The following is a 19,706-nucleotide window of genomic DNA, read 5'->3' as shown; positions in this document are numbered from 1 at the left end:
ACTCATTTATTGTATAAATTAATATCAGATAAAATGACACTTGAAAATTGTGGCAATTTTTCCAGTTAGTTCATGAGAAGAAAACTTGCACTGCTCTGCTACAGTAGAAAACATGTTTTATCTCCAAGAGGTTTAATTCCCTGGTTTGAAACACAAATACTAGTTGGAACAAACTTGAATATAGTGAAAGGCAAGAAGACAATTAAATATACACTACTTCTAGAACCTTTCGTACTGGTCCCTCTATCCAAGAGATTATCAAAATTAATTTTTTTTATTTCTTTTTTAAAGGCCAAAACAGACTAGCTCAACTGAATAGTCTAACGCTTAGAATAAGGAAATTAATACTTAAAATTAAGTATCATTTATCATGATTTTCTTTAAACAAATTCTTAAATGAAAAAGAATAAGGTATGAAATATTTAAATCAAGTTACAGGGAAGAGTGAAAAGGTAACAAGGATTTTAATGCAACAAATATTGTTACAAAGTTTTTTTTTAAAGTATGAGGTGTAATGGTTACATATATCCAACTTTAAATAGATTGGATAAACACCTTAAGCACATTAAGCTGGCACGGCCAAGCATAAAGAGCTTACCACCTGCGACTGCAGTTTGGTTTTTCTCCATAGGTAAAATACATGAACTTACCTGGAAATCCAGGTATTCCATCCCTGCCAGGGGGTCCAGGTGAGCCCTGAGGCCCTGGTAGTCCAGGGGGTCCTGGATATCCTGGAGCTCCTTGGTCCCCTGGAGGACCAGGAATATCGAAGCCTGGAGGACCTGGATCCCCTTTTTCTCCTGGAATGCCTTGCAGCCCTAGACAATGTGGTTAAGACACAACCTTTTAGCAAAAAGTCAGGCAAGGCTGAGATCTGTGTCTGGGTATAGCACCATAGGAATAGTTTTAATTGCAATCCATTCCTAGAACTGCTGAAAACCCTGCAATTCTTCTAAAACAATTTATTTTTTAATGGCTTAAGTGTTAGAAAGCCATGTTCTCCTGAAAAGAAACATGACTAAAATTTTACTAAGATGAAGCAAATGCAATTCAAATCTCAAAAGGAAAACAACTCTCTTCAACAACATTTTAAATCTGATTAATAAAAGAAAAAGCCAAATTGATTAGACTAGTTTGTATTTAAAAATTATTCAGATCCACATATTTCCATGAATTATTTAATTTTCCTACAATATAAGATAACATCAGCTGAATATTTTTGAGGGTTAGCAAAATTCTGCACTGCATTGTATTTTCCCTGAATGAAAAATAATAATTGTCAAAACTTGCTTAAGATTGTTCATTGCTAATGACCCAGAGCTCAAGACACTGAAGCAAGCAGGTGGCTCATCTCCCTCCAGTGCACAGTCAGTGAAGATGCTCACTGTGGAAATGTAGCTGACCAAAAAGGAGAATTCATAAATCTCAACTTAAGAAAAGGCTTTGGTAAAGAAACCACAGTACCTGGGGGACCTGAGGTTCAAAAGCCAACGAGTTAGAGCTCATCAGGAAGTTGAGACAGGTAGCAGTAAGCAGTTGTAATAGTCATTAAGTTAGGAAACAAAATAAATCACATATAGATTAGAACAAAGACAAAAAAAATCTATCTAAAGTTACTGAAAACAGATCTAAATACAAAGAATTCAATGCTAATGCAGCTAAGAGAAACAGGACTGCAAGGAAACTTGGAGATCTTTTTAAAAGTGCATCCATCTCTGTATACAGAAGCCACAAACACAGATATTTTCAAATATGGACGGTACATTAAAAAAAAAAAAATCCCTTCTCTCTTTGTCTAATGTTCTCTACAAAAGTGGGGAACAAGCTTTTTCTGATATGCTTCTTACAAAATTCTCATTTCTAGACACTGGCATGGACCCTTTCTGAACACCAGAGTACACCTGATCGATCAGCTTCTCATTGATTTGTCCCACATTCTGTTAAATCCCTCCAAATATGGATTTTCAAAAGATGTTCCTTTCTTATTACACAAAATAAAAAAAACTTCCAGTATTTTTCCACATTCTTTTAGTTCTATTGTGCAAGCATGCATTGTTACACCACAGATGGTATATTGCATGTTGCATGCCCTGGCATAATCTGAGATAATTGACACTGCCATGCCAAAACCTCATCAATAACTCCAAGGCAGCAGAATTCCAACTCTGTAATGGTGACCACACTCTCAGCTGCAGGAACAAGTTTAGGAGTATGTCATCATGTGTTCTTTGCACACTGAAAAGGCAGATTAAATTTTCTTGATGGCATAAGATGTAGAGTTCCATTGATTTAATTCTAAGCATGTTCCCCTCTGGCAGCAGCTTATCACTGCTTTAAAGCATGGTGTCATGTGCCTGGAGTGGCTATTTTGCACAGAAAAAACACAGTACCAGATGATGGACAGGGGATACATATACTCTGTGTTCAAGGGCTTTCTATCAGCAAATAGAAAAAAAAAAGAAAACATAATATATAGGACAAACTCCATACCTAGAATGGTAAAGTTATTTTTTAAAATAGAAATTAATTCCAATCTAATTTCTGGTCTCAAAAAATGTGACCACATCATAACTAGAACAATATAGACAACACAATACATTCTAAAGTAATTTGCTACATATTCAAAAAAGGAAAAATGTTGCGCTATTGCAAACTACTTGAATAAATGGTGGTACAGAAAAAGCAAATTCTGAACAGGGACTTCCTTCCAAGAATTTTCCAAATTACCTGAAAAACAGAGTCCCAGAAACTTTACCCTAATGCTGCATAAAGGATCAGAATCAAAACAGCCTAGTAAAACACAGTGGATGGGAGAAGGGAATGTAAGGCATTCTGCACAAAACAGAGACAGAGCAGTGCCAAGGGAAATAAGGATTTCTCAAGCAGGACCTTCCAGCATGCACCAGATTTCAGAGCCCCATGCTGTTAATAGCCACACTGATTAGTCAGTACAGACACGAAGAGTGAAAATAGAGGCATTTCAAATCCATCAACTCTAGTAATCATTGTGCATTGTCAGCATTGGTATTTTACAGAATAAATTGGTGGTCACATGAAATCAAACTCTGGCTAGCACCAAGGGAGATGTTACAGGAAGATAAAAGAGCATGCACTGGATGAAACATTCAAACCCACACTAATACATCCCCCTCACCCCAAAATCAAGCCCTTCTGTTTCAGTTTAGCCTCCAGTGCAGCTCAGGACCCTGGAGTCAGCACAGCCAGCCAGGCACAGGACCCACTGCTGCCCCAGGGAGCCCGTGTCTGCCTTGTCCCAACCCCTTCTGTCCCTTGCTCCCCACACTGGGCACATCCCAGGCTTGCTGGTGCCGACCACATGTTCCTTGCCCCACTCAGCAAGAACATATTTAAACATGACCCACATTGTGCATGCAAGCAGAATTCAAGCTCCATGGGTCTATTTACTCAAGTGCTTGTCCACCTTCAAGTTCAGCACTTTGCTGAACCTCAGCTCACAGTTCATAACAATCTGAATATGACCAACCAACCCATGATCCATGGTCTTAGAGCTGGTCATGACTTTGTCAGCATGCATTGCAAACAGTGACAAGCCCAGTGCTGACACAAACATGTTCAAATAGCGTAGCTCAAAGACATGCAACACAAACATTGCTTTACAGGCATGGCAGAATTAAATATTTAATACTGGAACTGGATGTGTTTGGAAGGGCTTCAGTGCAAGGCATGCTGAAGACCACAGAAGTGTTCTCACGTTGGTGCCTGCCATGTATTTGCAACATCAAGAATTGGAGCACAGCAAGCCCATTCACTGAATAAAAGGAATTTCCCTGAACAAACTCTATGAATAGAATGATGTACATGCATGCACATGTACCCTTCTGTGCAGAGATGGAACAAGTTCATATCAATCACCAGTCATTTTAGACAAAAGGCAACCAAACTCCCTTCAGAGACATATACTTAATTATCACTGTCTATCTGTGAGTTGGACCTTCAGCCTCTTGTGTCCCTGCTTGTATATGCCAGAAATAACCTATGGGAACCATTTGTGTAAGTTTTACCTGGAGGGCCAACAGGACCTGGAGGTCCTGGAGATCCAGGAGGACCTTGACCACCAATGCCAGGAATGCCTGGTGGGCCTGGAAGTCCTGGTGGTCCACTTGGTCCAGGGTCACCTAGAAGAACACTCTTGTTTAGTCAAATACTGAACTAATTTCAGAGACATTTGCTTTAAAAGCAGAGTCCCTGCACATTGTACTTGAAATCTCATCCTAGCATGCAAACAAACATTGATCTAAGAGAGAAAAAAAACACACTCCAGAGGCTATTTCCCAAGGCCAGAGATTTGTCCTCACTCAATGTGGACTGCATTAAGTTTATGTTTCTAGGCTACACACACATATATTGCACCATCATCTACATCAAACTCAAAAGATGCTCACCAGCAAACCAGGCATGCTGGGCAGGTCAGTACAGGCCATGGTCAAGAGCAGAGGTAAAATGAATTGCTAACTCTGTGCATGTGGAAGCACAGTGCATCTAAATGACAATTATTCTATCCTTAAAGCTTTACCTCCATATAAACATTATTTGTTTTTAGAATACAGACCTTCAGGTACTGACCCACTGTTTGGGATTTATTCCCTTAGCTGCCTTTTGAGAACACAATTTTCCATTTACACAGGTGTGTCTGCTTTGGAAAAACTGATTTTGAAGTAATGGCTCTAAAATCAGCATTGCTTGTATTTAATTGACATATGCCTCCCAGCACAGCTACATTTTTAAAAGTTCAGTAGGGGAACAAAACAGGGGAAGAGTTCTCAATACCTTTGGGCCCTGGGGTTCCATCAAAGCCTGCCCGGCCTGGGAGACCAGGGCTTCCTGGGAAGCCAGGATCACCTTTAGGTCCTTGAACTCCTTTTATGCCTGGGGGTCCTGGGGGCCCAGGTGGTCCTGGAACTCCAAATCCACGCTCTCCCTGTAACAAATAAAAGAATTAAAAGAGGATTTTCTAAGTTCAGCCTCTCTTAAAAATGTTAAAAGCAACAAATTAAAAATGGCCACCATCTTAGAGTCCAATTTCTATTTTTCTACCCTCACTCAAAATGTCAAGTAAAATATTTATTTCCCCACTATCAAAAGCTGAGAATGAGAGGTGAAATCCTCCTCACCATCTTCCCAGTGACACAGAAAAACCTCTAAGGAAGTTTTATAGTAAACACACACACAGACCTTCTCTCCTGGGAAACCAGGTGGTCCAGGAGGTCCATCCAGACCAGGGCGACCTGGAGTTCCTGGAGCTCCGGGTGGGCCTGGAGTCCCTGGGAAACCTACACAGAACAGAAGATTAGGGCAGCAGAAGGGACACCAGAGAGCATTAGGACAACCCCTCCAGACATGCCTAAAGCACATAAAAGAGGTTCTGTGCTAGCCCAAGCAATGAAGGGGTACCCATTCAGCTGAGAGAACTTCTGAGCGTTCAGTCTTTGCCACAAAGGGTCTCAGGGACTCTCAGAGGGGGTACTCCCTAGGCTTTGAGCTTTTACAAAAATCACAAGCAGTTCACATCAGAAACATTAACATCTTGAAGCAGCATTTGGAGATCATTTATTGATTCAAGCTCATTTCCCAAAGTGTGTTATTGGTTTACTGAAGAATGTAAGCTACTGAGAAGGAGCAGGACAGTGAACAGAGTAATAAGACCTCAGCAATTTTTTCTCCTGGTATTTCTGAAACTGTTATAAAGATGTATAGCTTTAGGACAAACATTTTTTAAAGGATTCTAGAGACAGAAGTCTAGTCCCTAGTAAAAAGTGAAGAGACACTACCCCTTTTGTCCCCTCTTCCAGCCAGTACCATACATTACCAGGGCAGTAAACATACCCTTTGGGCCTGGTGGACCTGGAAGTCCAATGCCAGGAATACCTGGCTCTCCCTTTGCACCTGGGATGCCAGGTAAACCACGCTGACCTGGCTGACCAGGATCTCCTGTAAAAAGAAGATCATCAACATTGTTATCCAGAATCAGAATTAAAAGCTCTTGGAATTCCCTGGGTATATAGCTGCTGCTTTACCTGGAAGGCCTGGATCACCATTTCTTCCTGGAGGACCAGGGGGACCAGGAACTCCTGGTTCTGTAATGGTCTGGCCAGGGTCACCTTTTGGACCTAAAAACAAAAAGCAGAAATATGAATCACTCAGAGTTGCTTTTCTGTTTTTCTTTAAGCTGAAATAATGTCAGTCCCATCACAAGCTTATAAAGAACTCAGGCATCAGCAATACTTTATTCAATAGGTTCTCCAGTCCCAAGCCCCACAAAGCTCTTAGAGGCTCAGAAGCCCTGTTCAATGTTCAGACAGTTTTTCTGAACTGTTATTTTTTAATAGCTTCATCCTAGGTACCATCATGTGAATAGTATTTTCCATAGCTGACACCAGCACAACTTGATTAGGATCTGTGTAGTTGACAAGAAAGTAACAACAGCAAACTTGTTCAAAGCAGCCCTTTTTTCCCCTAACCTGTTTTAGCTGCAGTATAGACAAGTATATTAAGGTAGTCACAGTGCATTTTCACTGCAGTCAGTGGGGAAGGAGAAGCTTCCCAGGAGGTCAGAGCAGAAGATGAGGCACGTGCCTAAAGTGACACGGCACAGATGCCCCCCTCCCTCTGGTTCTGTGAGGACCCTCAGTAAGGCAGCCCCCCACAAATAACAGGTTTCACAAAGCCTCTAGGAAAAGTTTAAAAGCAGCATTATGTTCTGAGAACTACCTGAAGCAAAAGGGGCAGTTTGGCTTTGCAGCACTCGCTCAATAGCACACGGAGACCAACTCACCTGGGATGCCAGGAGGCCCTGGACGGCCAGATACACCTTGGATGCCCTTTTCACCAGGTGAGCCTTGGGGACCAAAACCAGGAGGTCCAGGAAGGCCCTTTTCTCCAGGAGGACCTGGAATCCCTGGGTCACCTGGAATACCCATTTCTCCTTTGAATGCAACACTGCCCTGAAAATAGGAAGAGCATGTTGGGAAAGATAATGTATTAACTATCAAAAGAGTAAAGTGTTTCATTGCTTCTGCTTTGGAAGTCTCTGGCAGTTTCGATCCTTTCAGCCCTCATTAGCTGCTTGCATCTTGCTAACACAGTAGAGAGCAGGCCTAAACCTGGCTACTTAGCTCCTCCCAGTACAAAGGTGAAAAGTAGACAATGACAGAAGGGACCCTCTGACACTGCCCAAGAGGAGCCTCAGCTTATTTCTAGAAAGCACTGGCAGATTCAGGAGGCACCTCAGTGTATCATCACCAGGTTGGCATTTACTGAAGTGAATTCCTGCCTTATCACATACAGAGAAAGTGCATTTGTGCCAGTTCTCTTATCCGCACTATATCAAATATATGCAGGACTTCCCAAAACATCCATCCTGTCAAAGACAGCCTAACATGGAACTCACAGGTTCCCCCTTAGGGCCAGGCAAACCTGGCAGTCCATCTCGTCCAGGAGTGCCATCTATGCCAGGGAGACCTGGAGGTCCTGGGAAGCCAGGGTCTCCTTTGTCACCTTTCATTCTTGGAGAAGTCAGGACATCCCCTGGGTCTCCTTTAGGACCAGGTCTACCAGGAGCACCTGGGGTGCCTGGGAAGCCCTGAGAGAAGGAAAAAAAAAAAGAAAGACAAGAAAAAGGTATTTTAGTTTTTCTCTCACTCCCCCTCTGAGTATGGAACAATGTATGAATCATGCATTCAAGATAGTTATGGACAAAAAACATACCTATTAGACAATAAATTAAATCTATTGTTTACAGATCTACCTATCATGCAAGACAAATGAGACACTATTTCCCCCACCAGAACATAACACCACCACTTACTGGTGGCCCTACAAGGCCAGTTAATCCAGGAAGCCCCTTTTCACCTTTTGGTCCAGGAAAACCAGGAGAACCTAAGTATTACAGAAAAGCATAAAAGAAAAACATAAATCTGGAGAGGCTGCAATATCAAACATTGTTTCGTTGATAATAGCTAAGTTGTTTTATAAGCAGACAAAGTTTACTTTTTTTTTTGAGAGCTTCATTTTATTTGAGCAGAAACATATTTGTAACTCTAAGTTGAATCAGTAGTGTCAAAAAACATCATGCTTTTCAAAAGCTCCAGCTCCTCCATTACTCCAGGAACAGCAGTAGTAGAAGTTAATTTTTCTCTCAGTTAAATCTACAGCAGACCCTAAATCTTTAAAATGCAGAATGCTTGCAAGGCTGTCTTTGAACAACGAAATATTTCTCAAAGACTAGATTTCCAAAGAATGAGGGTTTCTTTTACACATGCCCATCTTGTTTCTTTCCAACTGTGCAAAACACAACATATACCAACTCGGCACAGCAGCTGACAAATGCACATTTGAACTTGGACATGACATACAGACATATTGTGACCATCGTACCCAGACACCCTGATAAAAAGTGACTTTGTGGAACATATTAAGTGAACTAGTGAAGACTCCAGCCGTACCTGGACTACCTGGAGGTCCTGGTGGTCCCCTCTCCCCAGGAGGACCAGTTACTCCAGTTCCTATGCAGTTGAAGCATGTGTCTCCTCGATCACCTAAAGAAATTTGCATTGAAAAAGCATACTTGAGCATCAGATCAAAAGAGCATCACATTAAAAGAACTCAACACAACAGCAACTGTTTTCTTGCTACTGATCTCTAATACCAGGTCCAAAGTGACTACTTCAAATAATTTTTGCTTAAATATTAGAAGCCTCCCCCCTCACTGGCCCCCAACAAATTAAACTGAAGCTTTTTTGGTGGCAAGGAGTCAGACAACCAATATCAGATATGACTATAATGTATTTATAACAATGCAAAATAATTAAAACAAAACCAGGGCTTCCAGAAATAGAAAATAAAATCATTGACTTTTTTCCTCAGCAAAAGTGTTCCCTTTTAAAGCAGGTACTTGACACTTCTCACTACAACCCTAAAGCACATATATCAAAATCCCAAACTTCATTAAACTCCAAGAGTGCAAAATAAATACTGGGAATGTTTCATTGATTTGAAAATAGACTAAAAGTATTTAATTAGAAAAAAAAAATATTTGTTTCAAGAAGCTTAGGAATTTTCTTCACATACAGACTTATGTGACATTCATCAGTGAAATATTTGAACATTTCATTTAGGTTAATTAGTTAATCCTTACAATCTCCATAAGAAAAAATATTTTTCTTTGAAGTGAGTACAAAATTACGTGAGATATCTAAAGTAATTTATGATGTCCATGGTTGGGCTAGGAAAAGATTCTCACTTACCCGTATCAGCATCCTCATTGCAAGGTTGTCTTTTTGGAAACAAGGATATATATTAAATATGACTTTCTTTTGCTTAGCAAATAAACAAACTCACTGCAGACTGACTAGCTCAAATTAGGAGTCTTATAAATATAACTTTAATGCTGCTTTCCATAAAAAATGTCAAGTTTATTAATGAACTAGAAAACATTTTTACACAGACTTGGCCAGTGCTGTTACAAAGCACCCATTTTCTATCTGCCTGAGAGATTTCATAAACCTCAAGTTCCATTTTACTTTATTCAAGATCCATGCTAGACATTGGTTGCACTCTCAGTCACTCAGACTCCTGTGCTTTAATATAAGGTGTGAAGGAGTATCCTACACTCAAAGCAATCAGCTTTCTTACACAGAGACGTAAAACATTTGCACTTAACCCTACTGGGAAGGGGCACTGTTAATCACTATTTAATGCAGGCTTTACATTTTTTACCAAGCTTCAAAAAAAAAGAGAACAATAGAAAATATAGCCATGACACTGCACCTTTTTGGCCTCGTTCCCCTGTAAAACCTTGCTGTCCTGGAGCTCCTGGAGGACCTGGCGGCCCTTGTTCACATAACCCATCACCTAAGGAAAATCAGGAGAGGCTTTATTATCTATTTGTGTCAGACTGACAGCAGCACCAAATACATGTATTCAGTACTAAAATGTATTTCTGTGCAGATTCTAATACATCCACCATAATCACAGACCAAACATTTTGGCAATTCAGACAGGACTGCTGGTGAAAACCCACACATGTAATTCAGTCTCAAAAGGAAACAGTGATATTACACAACAATCATAAATTCTTTACAACTTCAACCATCTCCCACTGCTCCCCACAGCCTACACACTTCCATCTCTTCTGATGTTCAGCCTCATAGCATAAAACCATGCCTATGAAACATCCTCAGACCAAGGGCACTTCAGATGCCAATGCCATCTAGGCACTAAATTCCTCTCTGAACCATGTTAGCCCCTGTCCATTAAAGCTTTCCAGTTCTTATATTCCTATCTACCATTCCCTACTCTCCTTATACCAAAAAAATGAGCTAAGTGCTTTCATCCAAATTGTGTACTCCAAAGCTAGTATCTCATGGTCTATACACCAGAATATTTATGAAATGTCACTGGAATTCTGTGAAAAGTTACACCTTTGACTGTCCTGCTATCACAACTCTTAGAAGGGAACAAATTCTGTACCTGTCCTTAAGCCTAAGGTCCTCCTACAGATGTTTTGATTTGCAATGGGAACAGCTTAGAGAACCTATAGCAACAGAATATCATGGACTTCAGCTGCTGATAAACAACACCTTGGAGGTGGAATTAAAAAACCCAAACAAACAAACCACAGAAACCCAAACCTAAACAAATGTCAAAGCTGTTTAGTCTCTTCTGCTTGCTGTTTATATGATCATCACTTACCAGGAGCAACAGATGGTGCAGGTGGCCCTGGGGGACCTGGTGGTCCTGGCGGTCCTTGTGGTCCCTCAACTCCTGGCTGCCCAGGAATAGAAATCCCAGGTAAACCTGGATCTCCCTTCTGTCCTCTCTCACCAGGTAAGCCAGGTGGGCCGGGAGGTCCAACAGTAGTGATCCCTAAGACAGGAAGGACTTAGTTCCTTGCTAGCTTAATGGTTTTTACATCACATTTTTGCAAGGATGACAATGATATACATCTCACGTTTTTGGAGATGTTTGTTTGAAAAATTGACCTGAAACTCAACAACTAAGTTTATGACTGGGAAAATAAACCAACACAAACAAAAATAGGACTAATGAAAGAAGTATTGATAAAAATCCCTCATATATAAGCTGTATCATTAGAATAGTTATGTTTCTCTTTGTGCATGTATAATGCACTTAGAGGTGTCACTGCTCACTCCCACTGGAGACTCAGATCATCTCCTACCAGGCATGTGGTACACAAAACTTTCTCTGTGTAATGCAATGGACAATGTATATTAATTACAGATAAGTGATATGAGATAGATTACTCCTAGGAGCATTAAGCTAGTATCTGATTAGCATCCTCAGTTCACCACAGCAAGGGCAATGCATGCTCAGAATTCCTCACATTACCCCAGAAGTTCAAGACTACCCCTCAAGCTGAAAGCCAGTTCTAAATATTCTGCCTTCTGTTAAAAGGAGTGTGTGAAGACTGAGAAGCCAAATACCCAACGACACTTTTGAGCATACAACTTAATTTAAAGCTTGCACTCCTACCTGGAGCTCCTGGCAAGCCAGGTGGGCCTGGCCTACCAGAGAATCCACGCTCCCCTTTGGCTCCTGGTAGTCCTGGCAATCCTTTGCTACCTTTTGGTCCCACTGTTGCATCAATGCCTGGTCTTGGAACAACCTGTAAATGTTACATGCTCATGTGAAACTACTTGCCAAGAAAAGAGTCATTGGAATCGTAGAGATGTGAGGGAGGGAAAGTTCAACATACTTTGAATCTTATGCCAATGACAGGATGCTTTCCCCACTCCACTGAATTACCAGGGAAAATTCCAGTAAAGAGCACTCCCCAATAGGAAGCTGTTTGCCTGCCAAGCCAACATAGTTACAACAGGCTTCAGTGAGGCTGACTCAGTCCTGCTGGTCTGAGGTTATAGTCTAGCCTGTGTTTGTGACCTAGCAAATCCCAGAGCACAGAACTGATCTTGAAAGAAGGAAACCATTGTTTCTGTTAGTGTATATGTTAAAAATTTTCTGGTGCTCTTGGTGCTGTACCCAGAGATAGGACTCTCAGTCAGCCAAGAACTACAATGAAACACCACTGTCAACCAAATACAGAAAAAATAAAGGATCGACAACTTACAATTCCAGGAGGACCAGGGGGACCCATGTCACCTTTTTCACCCTACCAATGAAATTAAGAGTATTTCTGATACTGTGCAGCACTACTTAAACAAATTATTGCAAATAATCCTCAACACTGTAATAGCAAAGGCAATGCATTTACTACTCAGGCAAAAATGAACTCAGTGATGGCAAAATTTCCATCTATTACAGCAATACTGACAAAAGTCCTGGCATACCTTTTCACCATCTCTTCCTGGAGCACCATTTATTCCAGGCCCACCAGGTAAACCCTTCAAGAAAAGGGAAATATATTCACACTCAGATCTTCCCCATATCAAAAGAAAAGCTTATAAAGAGACTGTTTAGATTAAAAACATATGAATTACTCACATCCCTACCAGGCTGACCAGGTTCTCCATCTTTGCCAGGCTTTCCCTTCAAAGACAAATATGCATTGAAATAAAATGCTTCAGTGGTAAAGAATTCTTATGGAAATTATGTTACTTGTTTCCCATTTTTCAATAAATCAAACTATCTAAAATGCAGTTCTTGGGAAAACACAAAGACATCAACCATAACCAATGGAGTTACCTAAACTGAGGTTCCATTTTGAAAACCAGAGCACAAAATCATGACAGCCTCAGAGTAATGCTGGGTGAATACAACAAAAAATGACCTCCAGTTAACTACTGCTGACTCATTGTGTTTACTACTCCTTTTATTTTCGCAATGGAGAAATTCTTTTTTTGGAAAACAGATCCTAACTCCCTAAATAGTAGAACACTATATTTAATTAGGAAATTAGTAGCATGTGACTAGTGAAACTAAACAAAACTTTGTGTTTGACTTTTAACTCTTCTTTAAATCAACATGATTTTCTCATTAGTATAAATGAAAATATAAGATGAAGTTCTGCTCAAAGAAGTGACTTCTAAAAAGCATGTTCTTGCTGAACAGATTTGTCATGGCTGCAATAAAAGCAGGGCAAGCTCCAGTTAATTCCAGACCATTCACTGGGCAGAAAAATGGCACTTTATTGTCAGAGTTACAGAAGCCATGTCTGGGGGACCCTGCTGGAACAGAACTAGAGCAGGTTCACCTCGTGAACCTTCCTCAGTGCCAAGATCAGCTCTCAGTCACTGAAAAATTGATAAGACCTCACAGATGTAGTGAATCAGAGTGTGATTTGTGAAGTTTGTTTTCACCAGTGATGAATTCTAACTCTCAAAACTGAGGTTTTAAGATTTCCTGTGAATGTGAAGAACTACCTATTTGAATATGCAGACTGACGTTTTTTAGTATATCTGGAATGGCTTTGAGCCTCACAGAATCATATGGAGCCCTAAAATGCAACTTTAAAGTACATTAATACCAAAATTGCACTTCAAGTAAGCAACATGCCCAGATTCAGAGTAATAAAACCAAACAAAAATATTGGTAAACAAGCTTTTGGCAAAAGGCATCTGACATATCCCCTTAGGACTTTTATCCCTTCAGATCTCTGCAAATTTATGTGGTTCTCATCTATTTTTGCAGAGAAAAGCAGCAATTTAAAACCCACTCAAAATACAATGAGACTTTTGGCTTGGTAAATCTGATTTTATGTTCTTTAAAAGAGACAAATCAAAGCCTTTCTGTAAATCTTAGCAACTATGAAAGATTTTATCTGGAGTACCGAACTTTTTTTTCCACTGTATTTATTTCCTATGGAAATTGGAAAATCTACTACCAGCATGTTTCTGAAGTGTTTATATATTGTCCAATTAACCAGAGCAGAACTTGTGCCTTGACTTTCAAAGGCACTTTGTTGATGAAACAATGCATTCAGAAGCTGTGGAAGTAAAGATACTGAATGTTTTTGAATGTTTTGAGCTGGTTACAGCCTCTCTTTGTTGGTCCAGCCCATGTTATTCTCATCCTATTTCTTAGCACTTCTATGATCAGCTTTTCTGAGCTGTGATATCCAAGTACATTTTAATTCCAGGATTAATTTGAGTCTGATCAGGAACAAAGCCACTCTTGCTATCCCTAGATAAAGCAATCCTGACTTGTGCCCTCCCCAAAGAGCGCATAAATTGAGTCAGTCTCTTGGGAAATAACAAACAGACTACTTGTGGTCTTAACAGTATTCAGAGACTTGGTTTTGTGATTAATCTCACAAGCAAACCCACCAAGAATGAGTTTATATGGACCAGCTTATATATATATATATATCTATACACACACACCAATCTCATGCTGCTTGGCAACCCAGTACATAGCAAAGTGAATGAAGACCCTTTCTAAAAGGAAACAGAAAACTGCTGCTTCAGACCAGCAGTCCAACAACTTTCAAGATTCTCACATGTTAACCAGATAACAGTTTAAAATATTTTCTCCTGCCCCTCAAACTAAGATCTACATGTAGATAATTCTATCAGAAACACAGAGAGCCACAGCTAGAAACACTGTCATGACCCCTGTGCATCATCTATGAGTTGCCAGGTTACAAGGAGAAAAAAAAGTAGTCTCTTACCCATAAACTGATGGCCCCACCTGAATTCAACATTTGCTTAATTGTCAAAGATAACACTGAATGGAAAGATAAATGTTTGGTTAAACAGACTACTTACTCTTTTGCCTGGTTCTCCTTGCTCACCTTTTTCACCTTTCACACCACCGGGAAGACCCTGGACACACAAACATCATCTTAAACTGAGCCCACAAGCCAGAGTAGAATGAAGTTACAGTTCTGATACAAATGAAACAAAATAGAACTAAGAGTTCTACTCACAGGAGGGCCTGGAGGCCCAGGAAGTCCTGGTGGGCCTGGATCACCTGGAATACCCTGTCAATCATGGACAGAGAAAAAGAGAATTAGAGCCTCCATCACTCTCTAGCAGTTCAGTTGACTTTTTTTCCTTAAATAGCATTACTTTTGCTGTCATTTAGATTCCAAGTTACAAAGGATCATATTTATTCTTTGTGTGGAATTACAAGGGAATCTATAAATTTTATTAACTGCTCATCCTGTTTATTTAGATGATTCACTCCTAAAAACACAGCTGCCTCTTGCATGCACTGCAGCAGCTGGCTTGGTGGCCTGCAGATGCTATCCAATAGTAAAGAGAAGAAAGGAAAAAAGGGAAGAAAGAACAAATGCCAAATTCTGCTGAAATTATAGGAGCAACAGTCATTAGATTACTGGTAATTGCTTAAACTTAGAGGCCACCAGGATCAAAGTACGTTTGTCAGAAAAGTATCACAGGATCACTGTGTTAAAAAGTTCTCATTTCTATTTTCTCTTATCACACCTTTGTACAAGTTATTAAATCTTTTCACCATTAACCTAAAGAAAAGTTACAGGTTACTGAATCCGGAAAAAAGTTTCTGTGCAGTTTCCATTATTTTCTTGGAGTCATCCCAGACTCAAGCCCATCTACACACCTGATTTTAATCAGAGATCATAGGTGGAGGCACATACCAGAATTCCATGTGCATTTCACAAAAAAGTAACTGCAATATTGACATTTTTTACTTATTGTGCACTACCAAGCATAGATTTTGCTGAAATAAAAACCAATTTGCAAATTTGGAAATCATGATAAATGTTGGTCAAAGGCAATGCACTCAGAATGTTTATAATTCTTAGTGCTTTAAAAGGAATGTAGGTAGAATGCTTTTACTTTGTGTATTTACATAAATTGGTGCCAGTATAATTAGTCCTTCAGTGGTCCCTAATGACAGAAGCAAATTACTCTAACCCAAATAAAATCAGATTACTTTTTCTTCAACAGTGTGGTCAAAATGTTATCTTGTGTTTTATTAGACTTATAAAGACACACAATGCTGCTCTTTACTCTGTCCTATCACCCAGTTACAGACAAAACCAGAGACCTTCCTAGGATGACTGTGCACTGCAAGTGTACAGCAGCACATAGTTCTAGTTAATGCCTTAGTGCTGCTTCATGCTCTTCTGAAAGGAAAAATAACAAATGGTTTTGATCAAGATGAAGGGCAGAATTGTCCTACAACCTGCTCAAATAAAATACTGCTGTGTGGAAAGCCTTCTTCTCTGACACATTTCCCAAGATAAGATAGAAAGGAAGAAACTGATCCAAACACTGATGTAAGAAACTAATAGTTTAAATGTCAGTTACTATAGTGACATTTGCAAAGTAGTGAGAGCACAGAAATGATCACTCAACTCTTTTCCCTCAAAGTATCTACCTCAACTCCTCTATTACCCAGGGTGGTATTTGAGTACATCACAAAAACTTCAAGGAAAATGTGACATCTAGGCATCCATGCTGGTTTTGCTTAGACTGTCTATGGCACCCAGAATTAAACAGCACTGCAGAATGTTCTCCAGTGAAAAAGAAAGAAAAAAAAGTATAATAACTTGAAAATTGCTAACTCTCCCAATGACTTTCTGGCATTGATGAGTAGGGAGGGATGCATACAAATCAAACCAGTATTTTGAGCTTACTTGTAACAATCTGACTGATATTTACTTTTGAGATGCCAGAAACAGGGAAAGCACTTTATTCAGACCACAAGGAGTAAAGATCGTGGGGCATCACTAATAACAAAAAAGGAAGAAATTGAATTAAAATTTTTGAAAGACTTCTTCACAATGGATGACACAGCTGGTTAATTAGTGGGAATCTGAATCCCCAGACTGCTTTGAAAATTGCAATTCTGGGTGTTCCAAAGAATTGGAGTATTTTAACTGCTTTTAATGTTACTGTGAACTGCCTTTAGAGAGTTTCTTTAGAATAATTATTTTACTAAGGCAAGTAAAAACTAATGTGATTGGCATGATTTCTATTAAAGGAAAAGTACTCAGGCCTGGAATATTCAGTACTCTAAGGAAAAAAAAAATAGAACCTCTGCAGTAAGCAGAATGTGAGCATATATGAGCCACACCAACAGAGGCTGCAGCTTGATCACACGCTCACCACATTTGGGTGTAGTGTCCCACTCACCTGATCTCCTTTCTGAAACTCAATGTCATTTGGTCTTTTCTGTTCTCCAATTTGTCCTGGTGGCCCTGGAGGTCCCTGAAGACCTTGTTCACCCTAACATGTAGGAAGATGCAGCTTGTTACAGGCAATACAAGCAAAAATGGCAAGCATACGTATTTTGAAAGTAATAAGTAAAAATATCATTATGATCACCTACTCACTTTTTCACCTTTGGGTCCTTGGAAATTCAAACCCATATTACCCTGCAAAATGTATAACTCATCAGCCCTTAGAAGTCACAAACAGAAAGAAAAAGAAAACAGTCCATCAATATGAGAAAGACAATACCTTGGGTCCTGGAAGCCCTGGTGGACCAGGAGGTCCCTATTGAAAAAGGAAACAAAAAAACTAATCACTTAAAAGCACTTTACAACCTCTGTAGAAAAAAACCCCAACAATGTTGCAGCTTTGTTTCCTGTGAATTATCTCCATGCCGACAAGGCACCTTGCCTGCCTTTGAAAACTCAAGCTATTCAACTTCACAAATATGTAAGAAAATTCCCTTAGGTGAGACCATAAAATGAAATTGAACAGTCAGGTATTAAACATCAGTGTAAATAAGCTAAATCTTGTCTCATGTTTCACATTAAGAAGCCTGCACAATGATTCAACACAATTTAAAGCAAAACGATGTCTGGGAACAGGTTGTTTCAGAAGTATGTTATTTAAACAGGCACAATATAACAGCTCCAGGCTGAACTGAACACATGGCTGCTGCTGTCCTCATACCAAGTCCTGACTACCATGGCCTCTGCACTTTACTGACCTGCCTCTGAGAACCCAAAATGAAGCAGTGACTGTCCCATTTAAGGCTTTATGAGCAGCAGGTTAAAGAAACTTACTGTCAAACCTGGGGGCCCTGGAGGGCCAACTGGACCTGGAATTCCCACGGAGCCAGGGGGGCCCTGTTAAGGAAGGGGAGGAGGCCATGAAAGTCAACTTTTTATGAAAAAAGAAATCAAGTGAGAGCTTCAAGCTCAAACAACCCCAACAGCTGCCACCCCATACATGTCAAATCCATGTAGCTGACCACTAACCTACCAATCTGTCCTTGGGGAAAGGCCTAAAGGAGTGTACATCATGTTAGGAGAGTTCTGCTCTTAACATCAGTGCATCTGTTTGGCTTGGATAAGGGAATGCTTTTTGGTTTGTTTTGAACTACTTTTGCACTTTCTTTCTCTTCATGCACTGAGAGAGAACAACAAAACACTTTGTATTTGTGATTCCTCCCAGCCAGAAACAGACAATAGGGAAGCACAGATCAGAGGGCCAGAAATGCCAACAGGCTCAGTCTGGTCACAGAATAGTGTGGGGCCTGCCTCTGCGTACCAGGAAATGGGAGTCTGGCTTCTGTCCAGCTCAGACCGATAGACTCATTTTCGGCTCCCCTTGTTCTTCCACTAGAGCAATGAAAGGCTCAGTGGGGAAGCACAGGGCCTGCAGTCAATAGCTGTTTTCACAGAGCACTGCTGGGAGGGCAGAAACACTGTTCAGGAGGTGCAACATGAGGAGAACAGCTGAGGCTTTAGCCTCTCCTTCCCACCATCCAAAACAGCAGCTACAGCCAGAAAGCCAGATGTGACCAACTCAGAGTAAAGAAGGGAAGGAAACTCCAGAACTGATACAAAGAATGTCTAGGAAGGGGGAAGAGACAGGGAAAGCAGAGCAGCAAATCAGTGACTGGGTGCTGCTGTCTGCTGGATACCACCTCCCTGACCAGGGGACATTTCTGGCTTCTGTGGGTCACCCTATTAAGAGCAATATGGAATCACACACTTCCCCTCAAGCCATAAATCAGAGGTACATTAAATGTGAACCCTGCATCTCCAAGAAAACATATGAATCCCCAAGCATCAAGTTGCCAATTGTGCTGTAATAACAGTACTTTTCATGTTATCTTTTTGGCAGAACACAGCCTAATAATACTTTATGCAACTTACAGGTATCCCTGGAAGACCTGGAAATCCTGGGTCACCTTTCTGTCCTGGCAGCAAGGATGTAATTATTTCACCTGCTTCACCCTAGAAAAAATACAGTTGACTTTAACAATACATTTTATAATTCCTTACCACCATTTTGACTCCAAAAGGCACATAGTGGCTCCTAAGACTCTAAGAGACTCTGAGCTATGCTACACCCTAGAAGTATATGTTCATATAAGCACTAGATTCTCAAAGAATAGCTCTGTTTAGGAGAGATGAAGATTATACATGGCTAAACTAACAACTATTAAAAGATGTATTTTGTACAAAGATAGCAGCATTGATCTAAATTCCAAAAGATTAGGGGATTGAAACACAAATTCTTCACAAAAGAAACATTCCAGCTTCATGTGAAAGAAGTGGATAGGACACAACAGAAAAATGACTCATTCAGCTTTTTCCAATGTCCCAGCTTATGAGATTAGTGCTGATTGTACTGTTGCAACAATTATGCTTTGTGCTCCATATTGAAGTAGTTTCTTATTGATTTCAGGGAATATCTTTGTTTTGAAAGTATATGTTCTGATGAGATTGTCCTTTAATATCTTGAAAACAACTCGGAAGAAAAGGAGCTAAGAAAGGCAATTCAGCTTAATAGTCCCAATTT

At 40.1% G+C, this 19,706-nt stretch overlaps 1 protein-coding gene across 3 annotated transcripts in view; it reads right to left on the bottom strand.

Moving 5' to 3' along the window:
• Window positions 1-19,706, bottom strand: part of COL4A5 (collagen type IV alpha 5 chain) — a 72,698-nt gene that overhangs the window by 23,719 nt on the left and 29,273 nt on the right. The window contains exons 7-30 of one of the 3 annotated variants that reach the window (XM_085570884.1): window positions 19,058-19,138; window positions 17,960-18,022; window positions 17,406-17,441; window positions 17,279-17,320; window positions 17,079-17,171; window positions 14,885-14,938; window positions 14,724-14,780; window positions 12,502-12,546; window positions 12,348-12,401; window positions 12,128-12,169; window positions 11,756-11,852; window positions 11,533-11,665; window positions 10,732-10,905; window positions 9,808-9,891; window positions 8,484-8,576; window positions 7,847-7,917; window positions 7,430-7,621; window positions 6,815-6,983; window positions 6,057-6,149; window positions 5,866-5,970; window positions 5,215-5,312; window positions 4,810-4,960; window positions 4,044-4,157; window positions 651-818 (exon numbers count right to left, since the gene is read on the bottom strand). In XM_085570884.1, the coding sequence (XP_085427010.1) occupies window positions 651-818; window positions 4,044-4,157; window positions 4,810-4,960; window positions 5,215-5,312; window positions 5,866-5,970; window positions 6,057-6,149; window positions 6,815-6,983; window positions 7,430-7,621; window positions 7,847-7,917; window positions 8,484-8,576; window positions 9,808-9,891; window positions 10,732-10,905; window positions 11,533-11,665; window positions 11,756-11,852; window positions 12,128-12,169; window positions 12,348-12,376 (1,813 nt within the window). In that variant the 5' untranslated portion in view covers window positions 12,377-12,401; window positions 12,502-12,546; window positions 14,724-14,780; ... (4 more) ...; window positions 17,960-18,022; window positions 19,058-19,138. Of the gene's footprint in view, window positions 1-650; window positions 819-4,043; window positions 4,158-4,809; window positions 4,961-5,214; window positions 5,313-5,865; window positions 5,971-6,056; window positions 6,150-6,814; window positions 6,984-7,429; window positions 7,622-7,846; window positions 7,918-8,483; window positions 8,577-9,807; window positions 9,892-10,731; window positions 10,906-11,532; window positions 11,666-11,755; window positions 11,853-12,127; window positions 12,170-12,347; window positions 12,402-12,501; window positions 12,547-14,723; window positions 14,781-14,884; window positions 14,939-17,078; window positions 17,172-17,278; window positions 17,321-17,405; window positions 17,442-17,959; window positions 18,023-19,057; window positions 19,139-19,706 lie in introns of those variants that run through there. The other 2 variants (XM_085570883.1, XM_085570885.1) reach the window with 2 other exon arrangements.

The sequence above is a fragment of the Lonchura striata genome, chromosome 4A, assembly GCF_050655825.1.
Source record: "Lonchura striata isolate lonStrDom1 chromosome 4A, ASM5065582v1, whole genome shotgun sequence".
Taxonomy (NCBI): Eukaryota; Metazoa; Chordata; class Aves; order Passeriformes; family Estrildidae; genus Lonchura; species Lonchura striata.
The sequence above is the reverse complement of the archived record's forward strand: the minus strand, read 5'-3'. Positions and strand labels throughout refer to the sequence as shown.